General features: G+C 46.3%; 1 protein-coding gene across 2 annotated transcripts in view; it reads left to right on the top strand.

Annotated features, from left to right (window-relative positions):
* The window catches only part of DAAM2 (dishevelled associated activator of morphogenesis 2), a 630,299-nt gene that overhangs the window by 550,813 nt on the left and 60,743 nt on the right, over positions 1–18,743 (top strand). For both annotated transcript variants that reach the window (XM_085610233.1, XM_085610232.1), the window contains 2 exons: positions 4,747–4,854; positions 5,725–5,785. In XM_085610233.1, the coding sequence (XP_085466359.1) occupies positions 4,747–4,854; positions 5,725–5,785 (169 nt within the window). The remainder of the gene's footprint in view (positions 1–4,746; positions 4,855–5,724; positions 5,786–18,743) is intronic.

Genomic DNA, 18,743 nt, shown 5'->3' with positions numbered 1-18,743 from the left:
AGGGCTCATCGGAGGACCCATCAGCCTGATGATCCATTTAATTGCTAGACTGCATGGCAAAGGTGTTGGAAAACATCTAGTGAGGGGCTTGTGTGTATGGTCAGGGCCAACAGCCTACGCAGCGCTGTGGCCTGGACTGCAGGGCAGTATTTCATGAAGTGGCCATGGGTGTCATGCGGTCCAAACGCGAGGCTTGCGACCTCGCCAGCACCCTCTTACATTTGAATATTCATGTTCACACCAACATCAGCTGAAGAGGAGTGACATCTTTGGTGTGCACTAACGATGTATGCATCAGTGTGATCTCCCAAACTCTGGCCTTGGAATACCATGTATCAGTCACACGGATTGTGTCATATGTGAGCTCACCATATAGTCCTTCAGTGGCATGTGAATGAATGTCATTCTGTGTGTGAAACTAATAATTGCACACTTAGGGTCATAGGATGCAGAGCTGCAGTCAGAAATGACCCTTAGTTCATGGATGGGGTAGGCTTCAGTGGGTGAAGCACTACTGCGGTCTTCGTACCATCTTCACCAAACATTGCACACAAAAGCCCATCCCATTGGATTACACAGCAACTTTGCAGTATAACTGGATTATCCACTGTAAATTGAGAGGAAACCCTTGTAAAATGTTTATGGAAAACAAGACGTACATATTAAAGAAATCTAATCCTTTTCTAAATTCGTCTTAGCAGCATACAAAGACGTTTAGCCACAACAAGGAGTGGGGTTGTACTGGAAGGCTTTCTTGGCCATGCGCAACCTTCACATTCTAGCAGAATGACGTCCGTCGCACTCGAGATTTCACTGGGACTAAAAGTAAAAAACTCTAAACCTCTGAAAACACTTTGCAGCCTAATAGGGAAGTGAACAGCTAAACTGAAGAGTTCACCATCTCATTGATAAATATGCAAGAGCGTGAAATCACCGCTGCCTTTCATGCCGGGGGGATTCTTACTTGGACTACATACTCACGGCGGGATCCAGCCTGTATCTGGTCTTCAGTGATGGTGGCACCACTAACAACACTGACGGCGAGCAGTGTTTCCTTTCGGTACACGAAATGTTGTTTGACCCATCTGGACATCGGTGGGAAGAGTGCCTGCACTTTAATCCCTCCTTGGAAATCAAGGATATTCATGTATCTAATACTTTTTCTCTTACAGTTGTCAGAAGTGCTCAGTTTCTGCTGAAGGTGAATCTTCTCATCATTGCACAGATATTCCCACAATCCCACTTATACCCTGGGATGATGGGCCATAGAGAACTATTAATGATAAATCTTTTCGCGATCACCACTTGGCGTCCGCTACAAGTGCACATTCTCTTGCCTTCGGGGATCAAGCATTACGTCATCCTTTGCTGCCGACAAAGCTGTGACTCTTCTCTACTGTTGCATCTCAGGTCACAGCCAATGAAAATGAAGGTTGTAGAGTGAGAGGTTAGTGGAAGCTCATCCCCGAGCTCCTGGTTGAGTTTCCACCAACATTCTGCAGAAGATTGAACACCGCCATCTCCGACCAACTCTTTCGGTAGTGTTTTGTAAGAACAATGTAATTATTGAGAGAGTTAAAGACATGGAAGTGGGAGATCAGGTAGTTTCAGGATTTGGAAAGACTGAGGGGCAGATCTACAAGCCCCTTGCGACACTTTTACGCCGCCGTTGCGTCACTTTTGTGACGCAGCGGTGGTGTAAAACCATGCGCCACGTTGCGACTTATTTACAACGTAAGAAGTGACACACCACGTTAAGTATGGGTGGCCCCTGTGCATTGCAGGAGTCGCGTCGTGCTTGCGACGCGACTCCAGCAATGCGCCGCCCATACGCCACAAGATGCGTCACGCATCTGCCCCTCCAAGCACCATAGTGCGCCGCATTCTAAATGCGGTACAAAAGGAGGTGGTGATGGACGGAGCATCAGAACTAATCAAACACTCACACCCAGTCAACAGATCTGGGTTTGATCCATCACCGTTCTTTAGCCCACTTTGCCACCCCAGTTCAGACATGGCCATATGCAAATCAGTCTGACCCTGTGCCTCATGGGAACAATCCAGCCCGAACTGCCAAGCCATGCCTTCCCTGGACCGGAAACAAGCTTCCTAGGACCGGTTTCTGGCATTTCAGCCTTCTTCAGCCAGGCTTGCTTGAATCCAGTGGCAAAGTGAGCAAGGGACTCACGTCTGAGCATACCCTGCCAACCTATGGCGAACAAAGCGGTAAAAAAGGGGGTGGTGATGGACGGAGCATCAGAACTAATCAAACACTCCCACCCAGTCAACAGATCTGGGTTTGATCCATCACCGTTCTTTAGCCCACTTTGCCACCCCAGTTCAGTCATGGCCAAATGCAAATCAGTCTGACCCTGTGCCTCATGGGAACAATCCAGCCCGAACTGCCAAGCCATGCCTTCCCTGGACCGGAAACAAGCTTCCTAGAACTGGTTTCTGGCATTGTAAATGCGACGCATCCGTGGTGGCGCAAGGGGGGATTTGCGTGACGCATCTGTTCTGGCGCATCCCTGCTGATTTGCAGAGATGCGCCAGAAGTTGTAAATCTGCCCCTGAAGATCCAGTCTAACATTTGCTTTATGTCTAGCATCATTCAATTCGCAAGTCTCCTCAATTCATTCCATAGGGTTCTCCGTTATCCCAGCCTTCGCTCCAATGAACACCGTCAATTAGGAACAAGAGTGACTGAAATGCGAATGCCATAAAATCCTCAAAACACCGGTGGCATTTTTGCAAAGTTTGGTCCTTGCCATCCTGTTTTATTACATGTTGTGTGATGAAGATCACACAGGATCTTCATTATAGACCTCAAAAACGCTGAGCCTCACCAAGGGTCTGGAGGTGCGTTCACGGGCCGCCATTGGTCAAGTAAGAGTAGACAAGCCAGGATTATCCTGGGGTGGATTCAGATGTATCCCTACTCTTCTGTATCCATGGGAACGTTGTCTCAGACATTCCTCCCATGAACCCACCGTACCATGGTTGACAGGATTTCAGGCCGCCTGCGTCATGTTCAGGTTAGGGTTTCGACTGTTTCGTGAGCTCAGCGGAAACCTTTGTCGGACAGCGGCTGTGCTATGGATCCTTGGCAGGAGAGTAAAATCAGGAATTTACTGGGGATTAGTGCGCACTATTACCATGCACAATCAAACAGACATAAATGCTTATGCTGTCTTCGGAACGAGTCCAGTCTGAAGACGCGGCGTCAGTGCTGCCCTGGAGATGGGGGTGGCGGAATAAAGGAACTGGTAACGGGATCCCTCGTGTGCCAGTAATTGCCTCTTCCATAGGTATAGATTACTAATCCCTCACTCGGAGCTATCACTGTGAATTTACTTTGTTTGGCTTCAAAGTCATTGGTTGGAAAGAGTTTCTGTGCTTTGTGTGTCGCAGCGAGCTACCGCGAGAGAATGTAATGCTGAGCCAGGGAACACGGGGCCCCTTTGGAGTTAACATTCTGCCATTCTTTTGCCTGTACTACACGTTGCATCAGTGTGGCTCTGCTCTCTTGAGGCTTCGTGTCCACCTGTAAACGTCTGGATCTCACCTCAAATGTCTCTTATTCTGTTGTAAAAAAGTTGCCAGTGTCTGTGTTTTTGGTACATATTCTTTTGATAGATAGTAACTTGTCAAACAAATAGAGCAAACACATGTGCACACCCAAAGGTACTCCCTTGTTGTGACCAGGCTTGAAGGGGGTTACTCATGGACAGAAACAGATTCCAAGGGGCAGCCCAAGCGTGAAACATGTGGGAATTAGTACATATTGGGGGGAGTGGCACGTGGTTGTGGTCTAGTTCCCTTCCATTTCCAGGTATGGAGTAGCCGGACACATCTTCAACACAGTCCCTCACACTCCATTGACAGATCATTGAGTATATATGGGGGTGCAGGCCCCACTCAAGGGCTGCCAACCTGAATGATGAATTTAAGCTCTTGGCAGCCACCAACCAGTTTCTTGGCAACTATTTTACCTGTTGTTTTAGCAGAGAGGACAGACAAAAGGTGAGTTTCCCTCAGCATAGACAAGTGCTGGAGTGAATAGTCAGCAAAATATTTTTTATGTCCCTACAAATGTCAGTCTTCTAAAACCAAGGCTTAGGGGTGCCCGGTGGTCCACATAAGAATAGCTCAAGCGAATGAAAGAATAGTTTGGTCTGCTGCTGTCACATAGGTGGAGGTCCATAAGGCTGGTAAGGATGTGTAACCCATATGGTGACCATGTAATTGTAAGGTCATAAACCAAATTTCCTATGATTTAGGTGGGCCTAGTCCCCACTGTTGATGTTACCCATGCAGTTCAGGGTCTTCTGAAATCTTGCAGACGCGCCTCAATGATGTTTCGTATCTTGTGCCACCTCACCAGGTCCACCGTCGTCTCACATAGTGAGGCGTGGGAAGCCCATCTCGGTAGACATCACAGGTTGCATTACCACTGGGCACCCTTTGTAGACCAGTAATAATGGTTTGCCCCATGGCCCTCATTCCACTTACGGGCACATTAATAACTACAATTAGTGGATAGCGATTCAATCTCAAGTGACAATTATCACAGCGCACAACCTTTAAACCTACCTGGAAAAGGGTCTCCAGGTAGACTGACATCCACTCAGCCCGGCACAACTTCTTTTAATGCAGAATAGTTCTATCTCTGAGTCCTGTCTGCTGTTTCGTATGAAAGTGACGTGTTTATGGTAACATCTAACTTACTCTGCCCTCTGGTTGCAGGAACATTACCCTTTTGCACTACTTGATAATGTTGTTTGAGAAGACGTACCCGGACATCCTGAGCATCCAGGCGGAGCTCGAGCACCTACCCGAAGCTGCCAAAGTCAAGTAAGTTCATGGATCACTTCCTGTGTGGGTAGGGGGTGTCTCTGGGGCCTAAACCACTGGGTATGGGACTGGTTGTTCGGATGAAATTTGGAAGACAAAAGACAGCATGCTTCTTAATATTAAATGGAATCAGTCGCTCAATTACCCTTGGGTACATAAGCAAACGTGGACATTGGCCATCGCTGCGCAAACAAAAACCTTTGCTTTCATTCTCAACTCCATGGGAACGCTGGCATAGAACCCAGATACTGCAGACTGAGGAGGGGAGAGATGACTTTCATTCCAAGTGTTTCCATTTTAATATACCCTCAACTCATCTTTCAAATGTCGGCAAGATCCTGCCATTTAATCTGTGCACCTCCCTATGCCTCTAAGTGATGACATGGCATGGCCCAAAATGTTTAATTTTTCCCAAAAGTTAAATGTCCCAATAAACTGTCGCTGGTGTTAAAAGATATTATTTAAAGAAAGAGCAAACATAGGCGTGACAGGTCATCAGAAGAGTTCAAAGGTCACATCTGAAAGCAGTCTGTTCCTGCTTATTCATATGAGAGCTCCAACTCCAGCGTGGGCAGCAGACTTTGCAAGAATGACTTAAAATGGCATAACTGAAGTGTTAGAACTCATTGATCTAAGGCAGGGAGACCCTGAGGTTGTTCACCAATTATCACACTGAGCCATGATCTCCACCGTGCCATAAAAAAGCGCCCCTACCCGCTGGCGGTTTCTGATTTGGCCCCTATGAATCTTTATCGTATCCAGTACAGGCTTCTTGCAGAGAAATGGTATGAAACCATGGGGTTGTAGAGAAGGTACTTTGTGCCAGTGTGGATCACCAACATTCTTCTGTGTTTTGCATGTTCATTGCAGCCTAGCCGAGCTGGAGAAAGAAGTTAGCAACATCAAGAATGGACTGAAAGCTGTTGAGGCTGTAAGTAGTTCAAGAAACATGCAACAGATATCATACTATAATGTCATGGTGAAATACTTAGCTGCTCAAAAAGCTTTCTTTGACCTAGCTTCATATGGGAATATAGTTATCAGTGAGTTTGCATAAGCGAGCAGGCATCGTTAGTGGGATTGCATCATCTGTGACCTTGCATCATAAGTGAGATTGCATCATCTGTGACCTTGCATCTTCAGTGAGATTGCATCATCTGCAAGCTTGCATCGTTAGTGGGATTGCATCATCTGTGACCTTGCATCGTAAGTGAGATTGCTCACTGATGATCCTCGAAGATGCAGCTGGATCGCGATATAAGCTCACTGATGATCCCCAAAGATGCAGCTGGGTCACAGTATAAGCTCACTGATGATCCCTGAAGATGCAGCTGAATCACAGTATGAGCTCACTGATGATCCCTGAACATGCAGCTGGATCACAATATAAGCTCACTGACAATCCCTGAAGATGCAGCTGGATCACAGTATAAGCTCACTGACGATCCCTGAAGATGCAGCTGTATCACAATATAAGCTCACTCACGATCCCCAAAGATGCAGCTGGATCACAGTATAGGCTCACTCTCAATCCCCGAAGATGCAGCTGCATCACAGTATAGGCTCACTCTTGATCCCCGAAGATGCAGCTAAATCGCAGTATAAGCTCACTCTCGATCCCCGAAGATGCAGCTGAATCGCTGTATGAGCTCACTGACGATCCTTGAAGATTCAGTTGGATCACAGTATAAGCTCACTCACGATCCCTGAAGATGCAGCTGGATCACAATATAAGCACACTGACGATCCCTCAAGATGCAGCTGGATCCCGATATAAGCTCACTGATGATCCCTGAAGATGCAGCTGGATCACAGTATAAGCTCACTGACGATCCCTGAAGATGCAGCTGGATCACAATATAAGCTCACTCACGATCCCCGAAGATGCAGCAGGATCACATTATAGGCTCTCTCACGATCCCCGAAGATGCAGCTGGATCACAGTATAAGCTCACTGACGATCCCTTAAGATGCGGCTGGATCACTGTATAGGCTCACTCTCGATCCCCGAAGATACAGCTGAATCACAGTATGAGCTCACTGACGATCCCTGAAGATGCAGCTGGATCGCGATATAAGCTCATTGACGATCCCCAAAGATGCAGCTGGATCACGATATCAGCTCACTGATGATCTCCAAAGATGCAGCTAGGTCACAGTATAAGCTCACTGACGATCCCTGAAGATGCAGCTGAATCACAGTATGAGCTCACTGATGATCCCTGAACATGCAGCTGGATCACAATATAAGCTCACTGACAATCCCTGAAGATGCAGCTGGATCACAGTATAAGCTCACTGACGATCCCTGAAGATGTAGCTGGATCACAATATAAGCTCACTCACGATCCCCGAAGATGCAGCTGGATCACAGTATAGGCTCACTCTCGATCCCCGAAGATGTAGCTGGATCACAGTATAGGCTCACTCTTGATCCCCGAAGATGCAGCTGAATCGCAGTATAAGCTCACTCTCGATCCCCGAAGATGCGGCTGAATTGCAGTATGAGCTCACTGATGATCCTTGAAGATTCAGTTGGATCACAGTATAAGCTCACTCACGATCCCTGAAGATGCAGCTGGATCATAATATAAGCTAACTGACAATCCCTCAAGATGCAGCCGGATCCCGATATAAGCTCACTGATGATCCCTGAAGATGCAGCTGGATCACAGTATAAGCTCACTGACAATCCCTGAAGATGCAGCTGGATCACAATATAAGCTCACTCATGATCCCCGAAGATGCAGCAGGTTCACAGTATAGGCTCTCTCACGATCCCCAAAGATGCAGCTGGATCACAGTATAGGCTCACTTTCGATCCCCGAAGATGCAGCTGAATCGCAGTATGAGCTCACTGACGATCCCTTAAGATTCAGCTGGCTCACAGTATAGGCTCACTCTCGATCCCTGAAGATGCAGCTGAATCACAGTATGAGCTCACTGACGATCCCTGAAGATGCAGCTGGATCACAGTATAAACTCACTGACGATCCCTGAAGATGCAGCTGGATCACAGTATAGGCTCACTCACGATCCCCGAAGATGCAGCTGGATCACAGTATAGGCTCACTCTCGATCCTCGAATATGCAGCTGGATCACAGTATACGCTCACTCTCGATCCCCGAAGATGCAGCTGGATCACAGTATAAGCTCACTGACGATCCCTGAAGATGCAGCTGGATCACTGTATAGGTTCACTCTCGAACCCCGAAGATGCAGCTGAATCACAGTATGAGCTCACTGACGATCCCTGAAGATGCAGCTGGATCACAGTATAAACTCACTGACGATCCCTGAAGATGCAGCTGGATTACAGTATAGGCTCACTCACGATCCCCGAAGATGCAGCTGGATCACAGTATAGGCTCACTCTCGATCCCCGAAGATGCAGCTGGATCACAGTATAAGCTCACTGACGATCCCTTAAGATGAAGCTGGATCACAGTATAGGCTCACTCTCGATCCCCGAAGATGCAGCTGAATCACAGTATGAGCTCACTGACGATCCCTGAAGATGCAGCTGGATCCCAGTATAAAATCACTGACGATCCCTTAAGATGCAGCTGAATCACAGTATACTCACTCTCGATCCCCGAAGATGCAGCTGGATCACAATATAAACTCACTCATGATCCCCAAAGATGCAGCTGGATCACAGTATAGGCTCACTCTCGATCCCCGAAGATGCAGCTGGATCAGAGTATAGGCTCACTGACGATCCCCGAAGATGCAGCTGAATCACACTATAGGCTCACAGGCTCACTCTCGATCCCCGAAGATGCAGCTGGATCACAGTATAAGCTCACTGACGATCCCTGAAGATGCAGCTGGATAACAGTATAAGCTCACTGACGATCCCCGAAGATGCAGCTGAATCACAGTATGAGCTCACTGACGATCCCTGAAGATGCAGCTGGATCACAGTATAAGCTCACTGACGATGCCTGAAGATGCAGCTGGATCACAGTATAGGCTCACTCTCGATCCCCGAAGATGCAGCTGAATCACAATATAAGCTCACTCACAATCCCCAAAGATGCAGCTGGATCACAGTATAGGCACACTCACGATCCCCGAAGATGCAGCTGGATCACAGTGTAGGCTCACTCTCGATCCCCGAAGATGCAGCTGGATCACAGTATAGGCTCACTGATGATCCCCGAAGATGCAGCTGAATCACACTATAGGCTCACAGGCTCACTCTTGATCCCCGAAGATGCAGCTGGATCACAGTATAAGCTCACTGATGATCCCTGAAGATGCAGCTGGATCACAGTATAAGCTCACTGACGATCCCTGAAGATGCAGCTGAATCACAGTATGAGCTCACTGACGATCCCTGAAGATGCAGCTGGATCACAGTATAAGCTCACTCACGATCACCGAAGATGCAGCTGGATCACAGTATAGGCTCACTCTCGATCCCCAAAGATGCAGCTGGATCACAGTATGAGCTCACTGACGATCCCTGAAGATGCAGCTGGATCACAGTATAAGCTCACTGACGATGCCTGAAGATGCAGCTGGATCACAGTATAAGCTCACTGACGATCCCTGAAGATGCAGCTGGATCACAGTATAAGCTCACTCTCGATCCCCGAAGATGCAGCTGGATCACAGTATAAGCTCACTGACGATGCCTGAAGATGCAGCTGGATCACAGTATAACGTCACTCTCGATCCCCGAAGATGCAGCTGGATCACAGTATAAGCTCACTGACGATGCCTCAAGATGCAGCTGGATCACAGTATAAGCTCGCTCTCGATCCCCGAAGATGCAGCTGGATCACAGTATAAGCTCACTGACGATGCCTGAAGATGCAGCTGGATCACAGTATAGGCTCACTCTCGATCCCCGAAGATGAGCTGAATCCCAGTATGAGCTCAGTCTCGATCCCCGAAGATGCAGCTGAGTCACAGTATAGGCTCACTCTTGAGCCCCGAAAATGCAGCTGGATCACAGTATAAGCTCACTGACGATCCCTGAAGATGCAGCTGGATCAAAGTATAAGCTCACTGACGATCCCTGAAGATTCAGCTGAATCACAGTATGAGCTCACTGACGATCCCTGAAGATGCAGCTGGATCACAGTATAAGCTCACTCTCGATCCCCGAAGATGCAGATGGATCACAGTATAAGCTCACTGACGATGCCTGAAGATGCGGCTGGATCACAGTATAAGCTCACTCTCGATCCGCAAAGATGCAGCTGGATCACAGTATAAGCTCACTGACAATGCCTGAAGATGCAGCTAGATCACAGTATAGGCTCACTCACGATCCCCGAAGATGCAGCTGGATCACAGTATAGGCTCACTCTCGATCCCCAAAGATGCAGCTGAATCGCAGTATGAGCTTACTCACGATCCCCGAAGATGCAGCTGTATCACAGTATAGGCTCACTCTCGATCCCCAAAGATGCAGCTGAATCACAGTATGAGCTCACTGACGATCCCTTAAGATGCAGCTGGATCACAATATAAACTCTCTGGCGATACCTTAAGAGGCAGCTGGATCGCGATATAAGCTCACTGATGATCCCTGAAGATTCAACTGGCTCACGGTATAGGCTCACTCTCGATCCCCAAAGATGCAGCTGGATCACAGTATAAGCTCACTCTCGATCCCATGCAGCTGGATCACAGTATAAGCTCACTGACGATGCCTGAAGATGCAACTGGATCATAGTATAGGCTCACTCACGATCCCTGAAGATTCAGCTGGATCACAGTATAGGCTCACTCTCGATCCCCGAAGATGCAGCTGAATCGCAGTATGAGCTCACTCACGATCCCCGAAGATGCAGCTGGATCACAGTATAGGCTCACTCTCGATCCCCGAAGATGCAGCTGAATCCCAGTATGAGCTCAGTCTCGATCCCCGAAGATGCAGCTGAGTCACAGTATAGGCTCACTCTTGATCTCTGAAGATGCAGCTGGATCACAGTATAAGCTCACTAACGATCCCCGAAGATGCAGCTGAACCCCCCCCCCCCAAAAAACAAATATATGATTCCATTAATACCAGGATCTTCTACTCCATCTCCTTGAACGCATCCAAAATCATTTTTCTCGTAGCCCTTTGCTTTAAATGTTGATTTAGGCAACAAAACGTGTTTCTTCTCCACCATCTCCTCAACAGCCTACTCTGCCTGCTACCGGTCTTCTGAAATCTTGTTCACTCCATCTTTCACTCCACAAGGATACTGGTTAATCAGTTCGGCCTCAATTAGCTGGACTACTTACATTCTTCACCCGGGAAAACTTCCAAAAGGAATTTAAATATTGATATTAATGTATTGGTTGAGTTGCATCATAATATGTGTTATGTGACTGTAATGGCTGGATTTTCTGTTTAGATGGGATCAGCCCCCAGGGGCCCCTGTGACCCAGCCAAAACGTACTCACCTTCCCTTCTTAGATCGTATTTACAATGGGTAGATATAAAGATGAATATACAGGTCGCACCTAAGAATGGGGAATGACAATATACATATATGGATTTTCTACAATATCTTATTCACATCAGTTGGCCTCGCGGTCGCCCTGACCCAGACCGTTCTACCCTAGGGCAGATCTGACACGCAATCCGGCGTGTCTACACACGGGCCTGCAGAACCCAATGCTCCCTTTTCCAAATCGTTCGCGATCCTGCGAAACTTACACGGCGGTATCCCTCCCGCCGCTCTCATTTACACACGGGCTGCAATCCGGCAGCCCTACACGCTGGTAATCCTCCCCAGCGCTCTCATTAACGCCGCATATCAACGACGACCACATTCCTATGAAACATTATTAGGATGATATCTTAGCAATCTACTTAGGATAAAACTAAAATAATAACTTTGGATATGGATTCAGATTATATAGTGTACTCCGTGCTTACGACATCAAAGGTCCACTCACTCCCTCTTTATTTGATAACTATTCGTCTGATCGGGATTTCTCATCCGTTCGTCTAAACAGTGCTCAACTAGGAGCATCATTTACCAAGATTGAACACAAGAACCAGGTACACGATAATTCTATATGAATTAGGGCATTTATTAACCATAAACATAAATCACATTACTATGCAGCATTACATTTGCACAAGAAATAAAAGAGAAAGATTAGGGTGCACGCACTATAAGAATCGGTCGGACTTCACCTGGTTAATGGGACATCGGGACTCGGCAGTCATCTAGGCTCCTGTCTCGTCTCTGGGTCCTGGCTCGCCTTGCAGTCACCCTCAGCCGTCACAAGTACACGTCTGCACTGATAGGCTCAAACTCGTCTGCTCTCCCTCAGGACCTCGGAACCTTGCTGTTAATTAGCTACCGTCTCTCTCTCTCTCTGGGTTAGTGCGCTCCGCGCCACTTCTCGTTCAGTCTATCTTCAGAGAGTTTCGGTCTTAAATCTTTCTCCGACTTCAAAGATGGCGACTTGTCCACCATGAAAATGAATAATGGCAGAGATGCTAACGGCTAGATGCCGCCTACGGACTGACTGACTGAAAGACTAACACCTTTGCTAATATCAAAAGCCCGTTCCTTCATGGAAATTCACGGCCAGTAACCTGCCGCCCACCAAATTCTTGTACCTCCCCGTACCAAGGACACTTTCCCAGCTGGCCAGCCTGAAGTTGTGTCTTCGGAGTGGAGAAAAATACATTCCTTCGATAAGGGTCAGCCTGAACCGGTTCTCTCCAAGCGAACAACAGCTTAAAACTAAAACATCACTTTTAACCTAGAAAGCCTTCTCGAGCTACCAGGCAGAAAGCAAAATGGAGTCTGTCTCGCTTAAGGCCTACGGAGCCCATAATATGCATAGCTCCATGAGAAACAGATCGGCATGTTAGCAAATGAGTAAATCATGACTAATGCTTATATATCTAACCCCTCACTTAAATTCATAAGCCTTACTCTAAGAGAAATGGCACGAAAATGCCCTTATATCTGTAAGACAAGGTCCCTGTTTATCGGCCTAATCCCTATGCTATGGGGGTGATAGGCTGGAGTCACTCTCCATCATTCTCCTTCTCCAGAGAGCTGGCAAAAAGACAGCCATAACATTACACCCCTTGACTCCAGTCTATTAACCAATAACTAAATGGAGCTAACGTCAGTAGATGAATAATATGAAACAAAACTAACTGATCTACGACTCTTCGTAAGTTTAAAAAAGTGTAGCAGGGAAGGGACACACTGGATAAAGCAGCAAATCGCTATAAGGATGCAGACAATAATAATAACCCCTCCCAAAATTTGTCGTAAAAAATGCATGTCAGGGAGCCAGTTAAAAAGCCAGTCAAAGAAACCCTGATCTATGTGTTCTCTAATTTCTGCAGTCAAGTCGTGGAGTTTATTAATATGGGACTGGATATCTTTAGAATGGTCAGACAAATTAAAACAGCATAGACCTTCAAATTCAGAGCATTCATGCCCGTATTTTAACAGCAAATAATCGATGGCCGCACGATTTTGCAAAATAGCTCTACGTTCACCTTGGGAATCTAACAATAAATCTGACAAAACAGTAGAAGTTTGGTTGATCGACTTGACCATCCAGCAGGCCATCTTGCCTATTGTTTTAGCATTATAAACGGCTAATGCAGGAACACCAATAATAGAAAAAGCTAAACCAAGATATTCTGATCTGGAAAAAAGATGAACAGAGGAATCACAGTCTTCATGTAAGGACATTGAGTCACGAACAATACGGGAATGTGAAGGAGGATGTGAAGAAAACATTAGCAAACTTAATCTAGTGATGGCACACGGGCCACCAGAAATATTCGCAGGAATATAGGGCCAAGATGAATTCCCGCATGAAAAGAGCCATCCAGCTGGTAACAACATTGAACGATAATGGCTAGTGGCTACAACTAAACTTTTGCAAGTCATATTGTTCTTCACCGAAAAACATGAATTAGGAAGTCTTTTTGTACAAAGCAAACGTTGATGAAATGAAAAAGTAGTAGCGGCTTGGAGTTTCAACCGCAGACATTCAGAGATGGCCTTAGGATTGCAGGTCATCATAAAGCAAAGGTCACCAGGGGTAATATTAAAAGTAGTAATTCTGGAATTAATAAGGACATCCTGGTCTGGAAGAAGAGTACATGAGGGACAAAATTCATGGGCCAAGAAGTCGCCCAAAATGACATTAGGTCGGGCATAGGACACATTAAATACATGATGAAGGGTTTCAGTAGATGCAGGGACAGCAACCAAACAGGTCGATAAGATGTCAGTAACCGATTTCATGGGGGTAAGGCAAAAATGCGGAGAGTTCGTCACTCGCTTCGCGAGTGTGATCCAAAAATTGGAGGACTTCTGCCACGCGGATCGCGTGGCTCTGGTTATCCCATCACTCGGCGTCGGTAGATGCTCTCCTCTCCCGGCGTAGCAAGCCAAAAGGAGTCCAACGACGACACATCCTGCAGCAGCAGTCCAAAGAATGATCTAAAAGAATACAAACATAGGCCTTAATCATTCTCGTAAATAACATTTGTCAGCTGGGACAGCTTCCCAGCCATCTTTCCCTGGCTTCATCACCAGAACGGTGTTGTCATGACCGGTCGCAATAATATCAGCCTGTTCAGGAGGATTTTTAGGCGATTGCACCCATATTTTAGCTCCAGGAAGATCAGACGATCCGAAGCCTTTTTGTCCACGCACAGTTAGCAACGTTGGGGCAGAGCCTTTTTTGATCTCACCACTGAAGACAGGCATAATCAATAGCTGAGCAACACGGTCAGACTTTTTGATAAACAAATCCATCTCACTGCTATTAAGCAAGAGAACCTTAATCTCTCCCTGATAATCACTGTCGATCACACCACCAAGGACTTGAACACCTTTCAGGGCCAGGCCAGATCTAGGGGCAATTAATCCAAAACTACCGGCAGGTATAGAGACACCTATGCCAGTTTCAACAATTATTCGATCTTTTCCTGGGAAGTGTACATCATTTAAAGCATGCAGGTCGAGGCCTGCGGAACCTGAGGTTGCTCTACATGGAGCCAAAGCACCGGGGGTAATTTCCCAATATGTGACAGTGGTAGCAACAGAATTAGGTTTCGCATCAACATGTGGAGGAAACAAACGCATCAAAGGAGATTCAGCATGCAACAAAGGACGGTTATTCAGAATTAATAAAGCTTGAAGTAGGACATCTCTCCACTGGCTGTAACGGTCATCAGTCAACTTGCGCAACTGTTCTTTCAACAAGCCATTCATTCTCTCAATCAGTCCTGAAGCTTGTGGATAATATGGAATGTGAAATACCCAGTCGATATTGTTTTCCATACAGAATTCCTGCACCAATCTTCCACGAAAGTGGGATGCATTGTCTGATTGAATTTGGAATGGGACACCATAATATAGAATAATCAGCTCCAGGGTTTTAATCGTATTCACTTGGGTAGCATTCTTGCAAGGAAAAGCGACCAAAAGGCCACTATAAGTATCAACTACTGTACAAATGTATTGACAATTTCTGCTCATGGGGAGCGGACCAATATAATCAATCTGCCAAATTTGGGCGGGCAATTTACCTCGATATAAGTGACCTCGAACAATTTGAGGCACCTCCTTCTTTCTAGAGTGTTGGCAAATGGGACAATGTAGAATGGCATCTTTAATTAAAGAAAAGGGAATATGAATTCCTCTATCAACAGCCCACCTGTTAGTGGCTTTCTCTCCAAAATGTCCTGCCTTCTGATGGGCCCATTTCGCCAATCCCGCCAAATCAGAATCTTGCATGTCAACCACTGCCTCAGAAATTTTAGACTGTTCATCTGCAATGTTATGGAAAAATTTGTCAAGGGAATCGATTGGAGTATGAGCATCCACGTGAAAGATTGTTACAGTACTGTGCGGAAGCAGTTCCCAAATTTCTTGCCACAATTCTTTACCCCATAATTCCTTGGAGTGCAATTCCCAATTGTGCGAGTGCCATGTAGGCAACCACACCGCTAGTCCATTTGCAGTGGACCAAGAATCAGTGAAAATATGACATGTACCTGGTAACTCCTGTTTCAAAACTTGGTAAACCGCATAGAGTTCAGCATATTGACTACTCTTACCGTCTCCAGTTGTGCTCAATAATTTCTGTGTAATCGGATTGTAGGACACTGCTTTCCAATGTCTCTTGTCACCAATGAATTTCGCAGAACCATCCGTAAACCACACATGTTTTCTATCCTCCACGGACAGATCATCAAATGATTTACCCCACTTCACGGGAGACTCCTGCACTACGGGAACCGAACACTCACTTTCAGCCTCATTGGAGGGCGCCTGCGCCACTCGCTCATGTAAAACCGCCACACCTTTCGGACCCACACGTGCCCTGTCCTGAATGTACCATTTCCATTTAATCACACTAGCCTCCTGAGCATGTCCAATTCGATGGGACTTCGGTGAACTCAAAACCCATTGCATGATGGGAATTTCAGGCCTCAAAATCACAGCATGGTCTAAAGTCAATTGCTCGGTATCCACCAGAGCCCAGTAACAAGCAAGCAACTGTTTTTCAAAAGGTGAGTAACGCTCACCAGCCTCTGGCAATTTTTTGGTCCAAAAACCTAATGGCACTTTTTGTCTGCCCTGCTTTTGCCATAAACTCCAATTGGCATACAGACCTTCCACGGACACATTCAAATCAACATCACCGTCACTCACAGGCCACAAATCCAAAGCATACTGAATAGCTTCTTTAGCCAAATTAAAAGCAGTCTGTTGAGGTTCACCCCACTCAAACGCATTCTTTTTACGAGTGACTCGGTACAGTGGAGCCAAGATTTGACTCAAATGGGGAATATGTTGGCGCCAGAATCCAAACAACCCAATGAAGGACTGCGCCTCTTTCCTATTTCTGGGAACAGCAAAATCAAGGATTTTACGTTTAACTTGTGGGATCACCTCTCTGTGACCCTCATGCCAATTGATTCCTAAAAATTTTACAGCTTGAGATGGAGTTTGTAATTTGTCAGGATTTATTTCCCAACCCTTTGCTCGCAAACAGTCAATAATCTGATCCAAATGAGACTGTACCTGGTCTTGTGTATCACCTTGAATCAAAATGTCGTCAATATAATGACAAATCTGAACTTGTGTATTCGTGGGCACTTCAGACAAATGTTCCGCCACCAGCCGGTGACAGATCGTAGGACTATGTACATAGCCCTGAGGAAGACTCCGGAACGTCATTTGACGTCCATTCCATGTAAAACTGAATTGTTCCTGGCATTCGGGGGCAATTGGAATCGAAAAGAATGCATTAGCAATATCGATAGAAGCATACCATGTACCTGGATGCTTTTGAATTCTCTCAATCAATGTAACAATGTCAGGCACTGCCACAGTCAATTTAGGAGTATGTTTGTTCAATTCTCGATAATCAACAGTCATGCGCCAAGAGTTGTCACTTTTGCGCACGGGCCAAACAGGATTATTCCAAGCAGATGTGACCGGAGTAATGACTCCTGCGTCAACCAAATCCTGAATCGTAGCTGTAATTTCTTCATGACCACCTGGGATGCGATATTGTTTTTGAGAAATCACTTTCGTCGCTAAAGGGATCTTAATAGGTGGCATGCGTAAACGGCCAACCCGTACGGGTCTGGTCGAAATGTACTGTCTAGTACCAAACTGATAGTAACCATCATCCAAATGCAAAGTCATACCTTTCAAAATGTCAATTCCAATAATATATTCCAAAAGTGGCACAACCAACACAGAGTATTCTCTACGAGGAATCCTACCAATTGTAATCTCAAGTGCAGTTTGAACTGCGGGTGTTTCTTTGCCACCCAGGCCGGTAATTGTGAAAGACTGTCCATGAAATTTCCTTGACTTACCATGAATTAAAGTGGCCTCCGCCCCAGTATCAACTAACGCTCGGGCCCTTTGGATATTACGATGTTTCCAAAAAATCTCAATATCTACATATGGTCTGTAATCTCTGTGGGCCCACCTGCGTACCGGAGCTTGACCTATTTCCTAGTCATTTTTCCCGCGTTCCGTCAACCAAGACAGATCAGGGTAGATGTTTTCAGTTTTCTTCGGTATCAGGATTTGTCGTTCATATCCGTCTCCAGTACGAAACGGATTAGTATCATGTTCAAAAAGTTGTAAATTACGGTCAGAGAGTCTATTACGATCCTCCCTCCTTCGTATATCAGGGGAATAACTCCTTGCATCTCTATGTCTGCTAGAACCACGATCATCTCTTCCCCTTTCACGATCATCCTCTCTCCCCCTCCCATCACTACGACGGGGGGAACCACCACGTTCTTGGCGCCGGTCATCACGGCGATCAGAATCCACACGTCGTCTCTCATCACCACTGTCATCCGAACCACGATCATAATCATTCTTTCGCACACGACGGGCACCTTCCTTCCGATCCAAACCACGCTTACGAAACATATCCCATAGGATATTATTAGGTTCACCATCGATCTCTTCCCTTTTGACACCATCAGCAATGAGAGCAAGAAACATGTCACGTCTAGAGAACTTATAGTCCCCTCCAGTACGACCCTCAGGTCGGGATTGTCTTTCAGGTTTAAACCATTCACCCAGCTCACCAAGCTGACGAACAGACTCAAGCACAGCAGACAAAGGATTGCCAGTTTGATTAATCAACAATGTCATCATGACCTGCTTGTAAGCAACAGGAGAAGTACGTATAATGCGGTTACGCACGGAAGATGTTAACAAACCATCCAATAACCTGTCAGCAGTACTAAGGAAGATACAAGTTTTCATGACTTCTTCCTTTAAACGTTGCGACGCATCGCGCAGAGTATACCACGGCTTTTCGTCAGAGGGCCAATCAGACTCTGTTGGATATTTATGATTACAGCCATCAGACGCAAGCTGGAGCAAAGAAGTTT

The sequence above is a fragment of the Triturus cristatus genome, chromosome 6 (assembly GCF_964204655.1).
Source record: "Triturus cristatus chromosome 6, aTriCri1.1, whole genome shotgun sequence".
NCBI lineage: Eukaryota > Metazoa > Chordata > Amphibia > Caudata > Salamandridae > Triturus > Triturus cristatus.
Note: the sequence above shows the minus strand (reverse complement) of the source record. Positions and strands in the feature narration are given on the sequence as shown.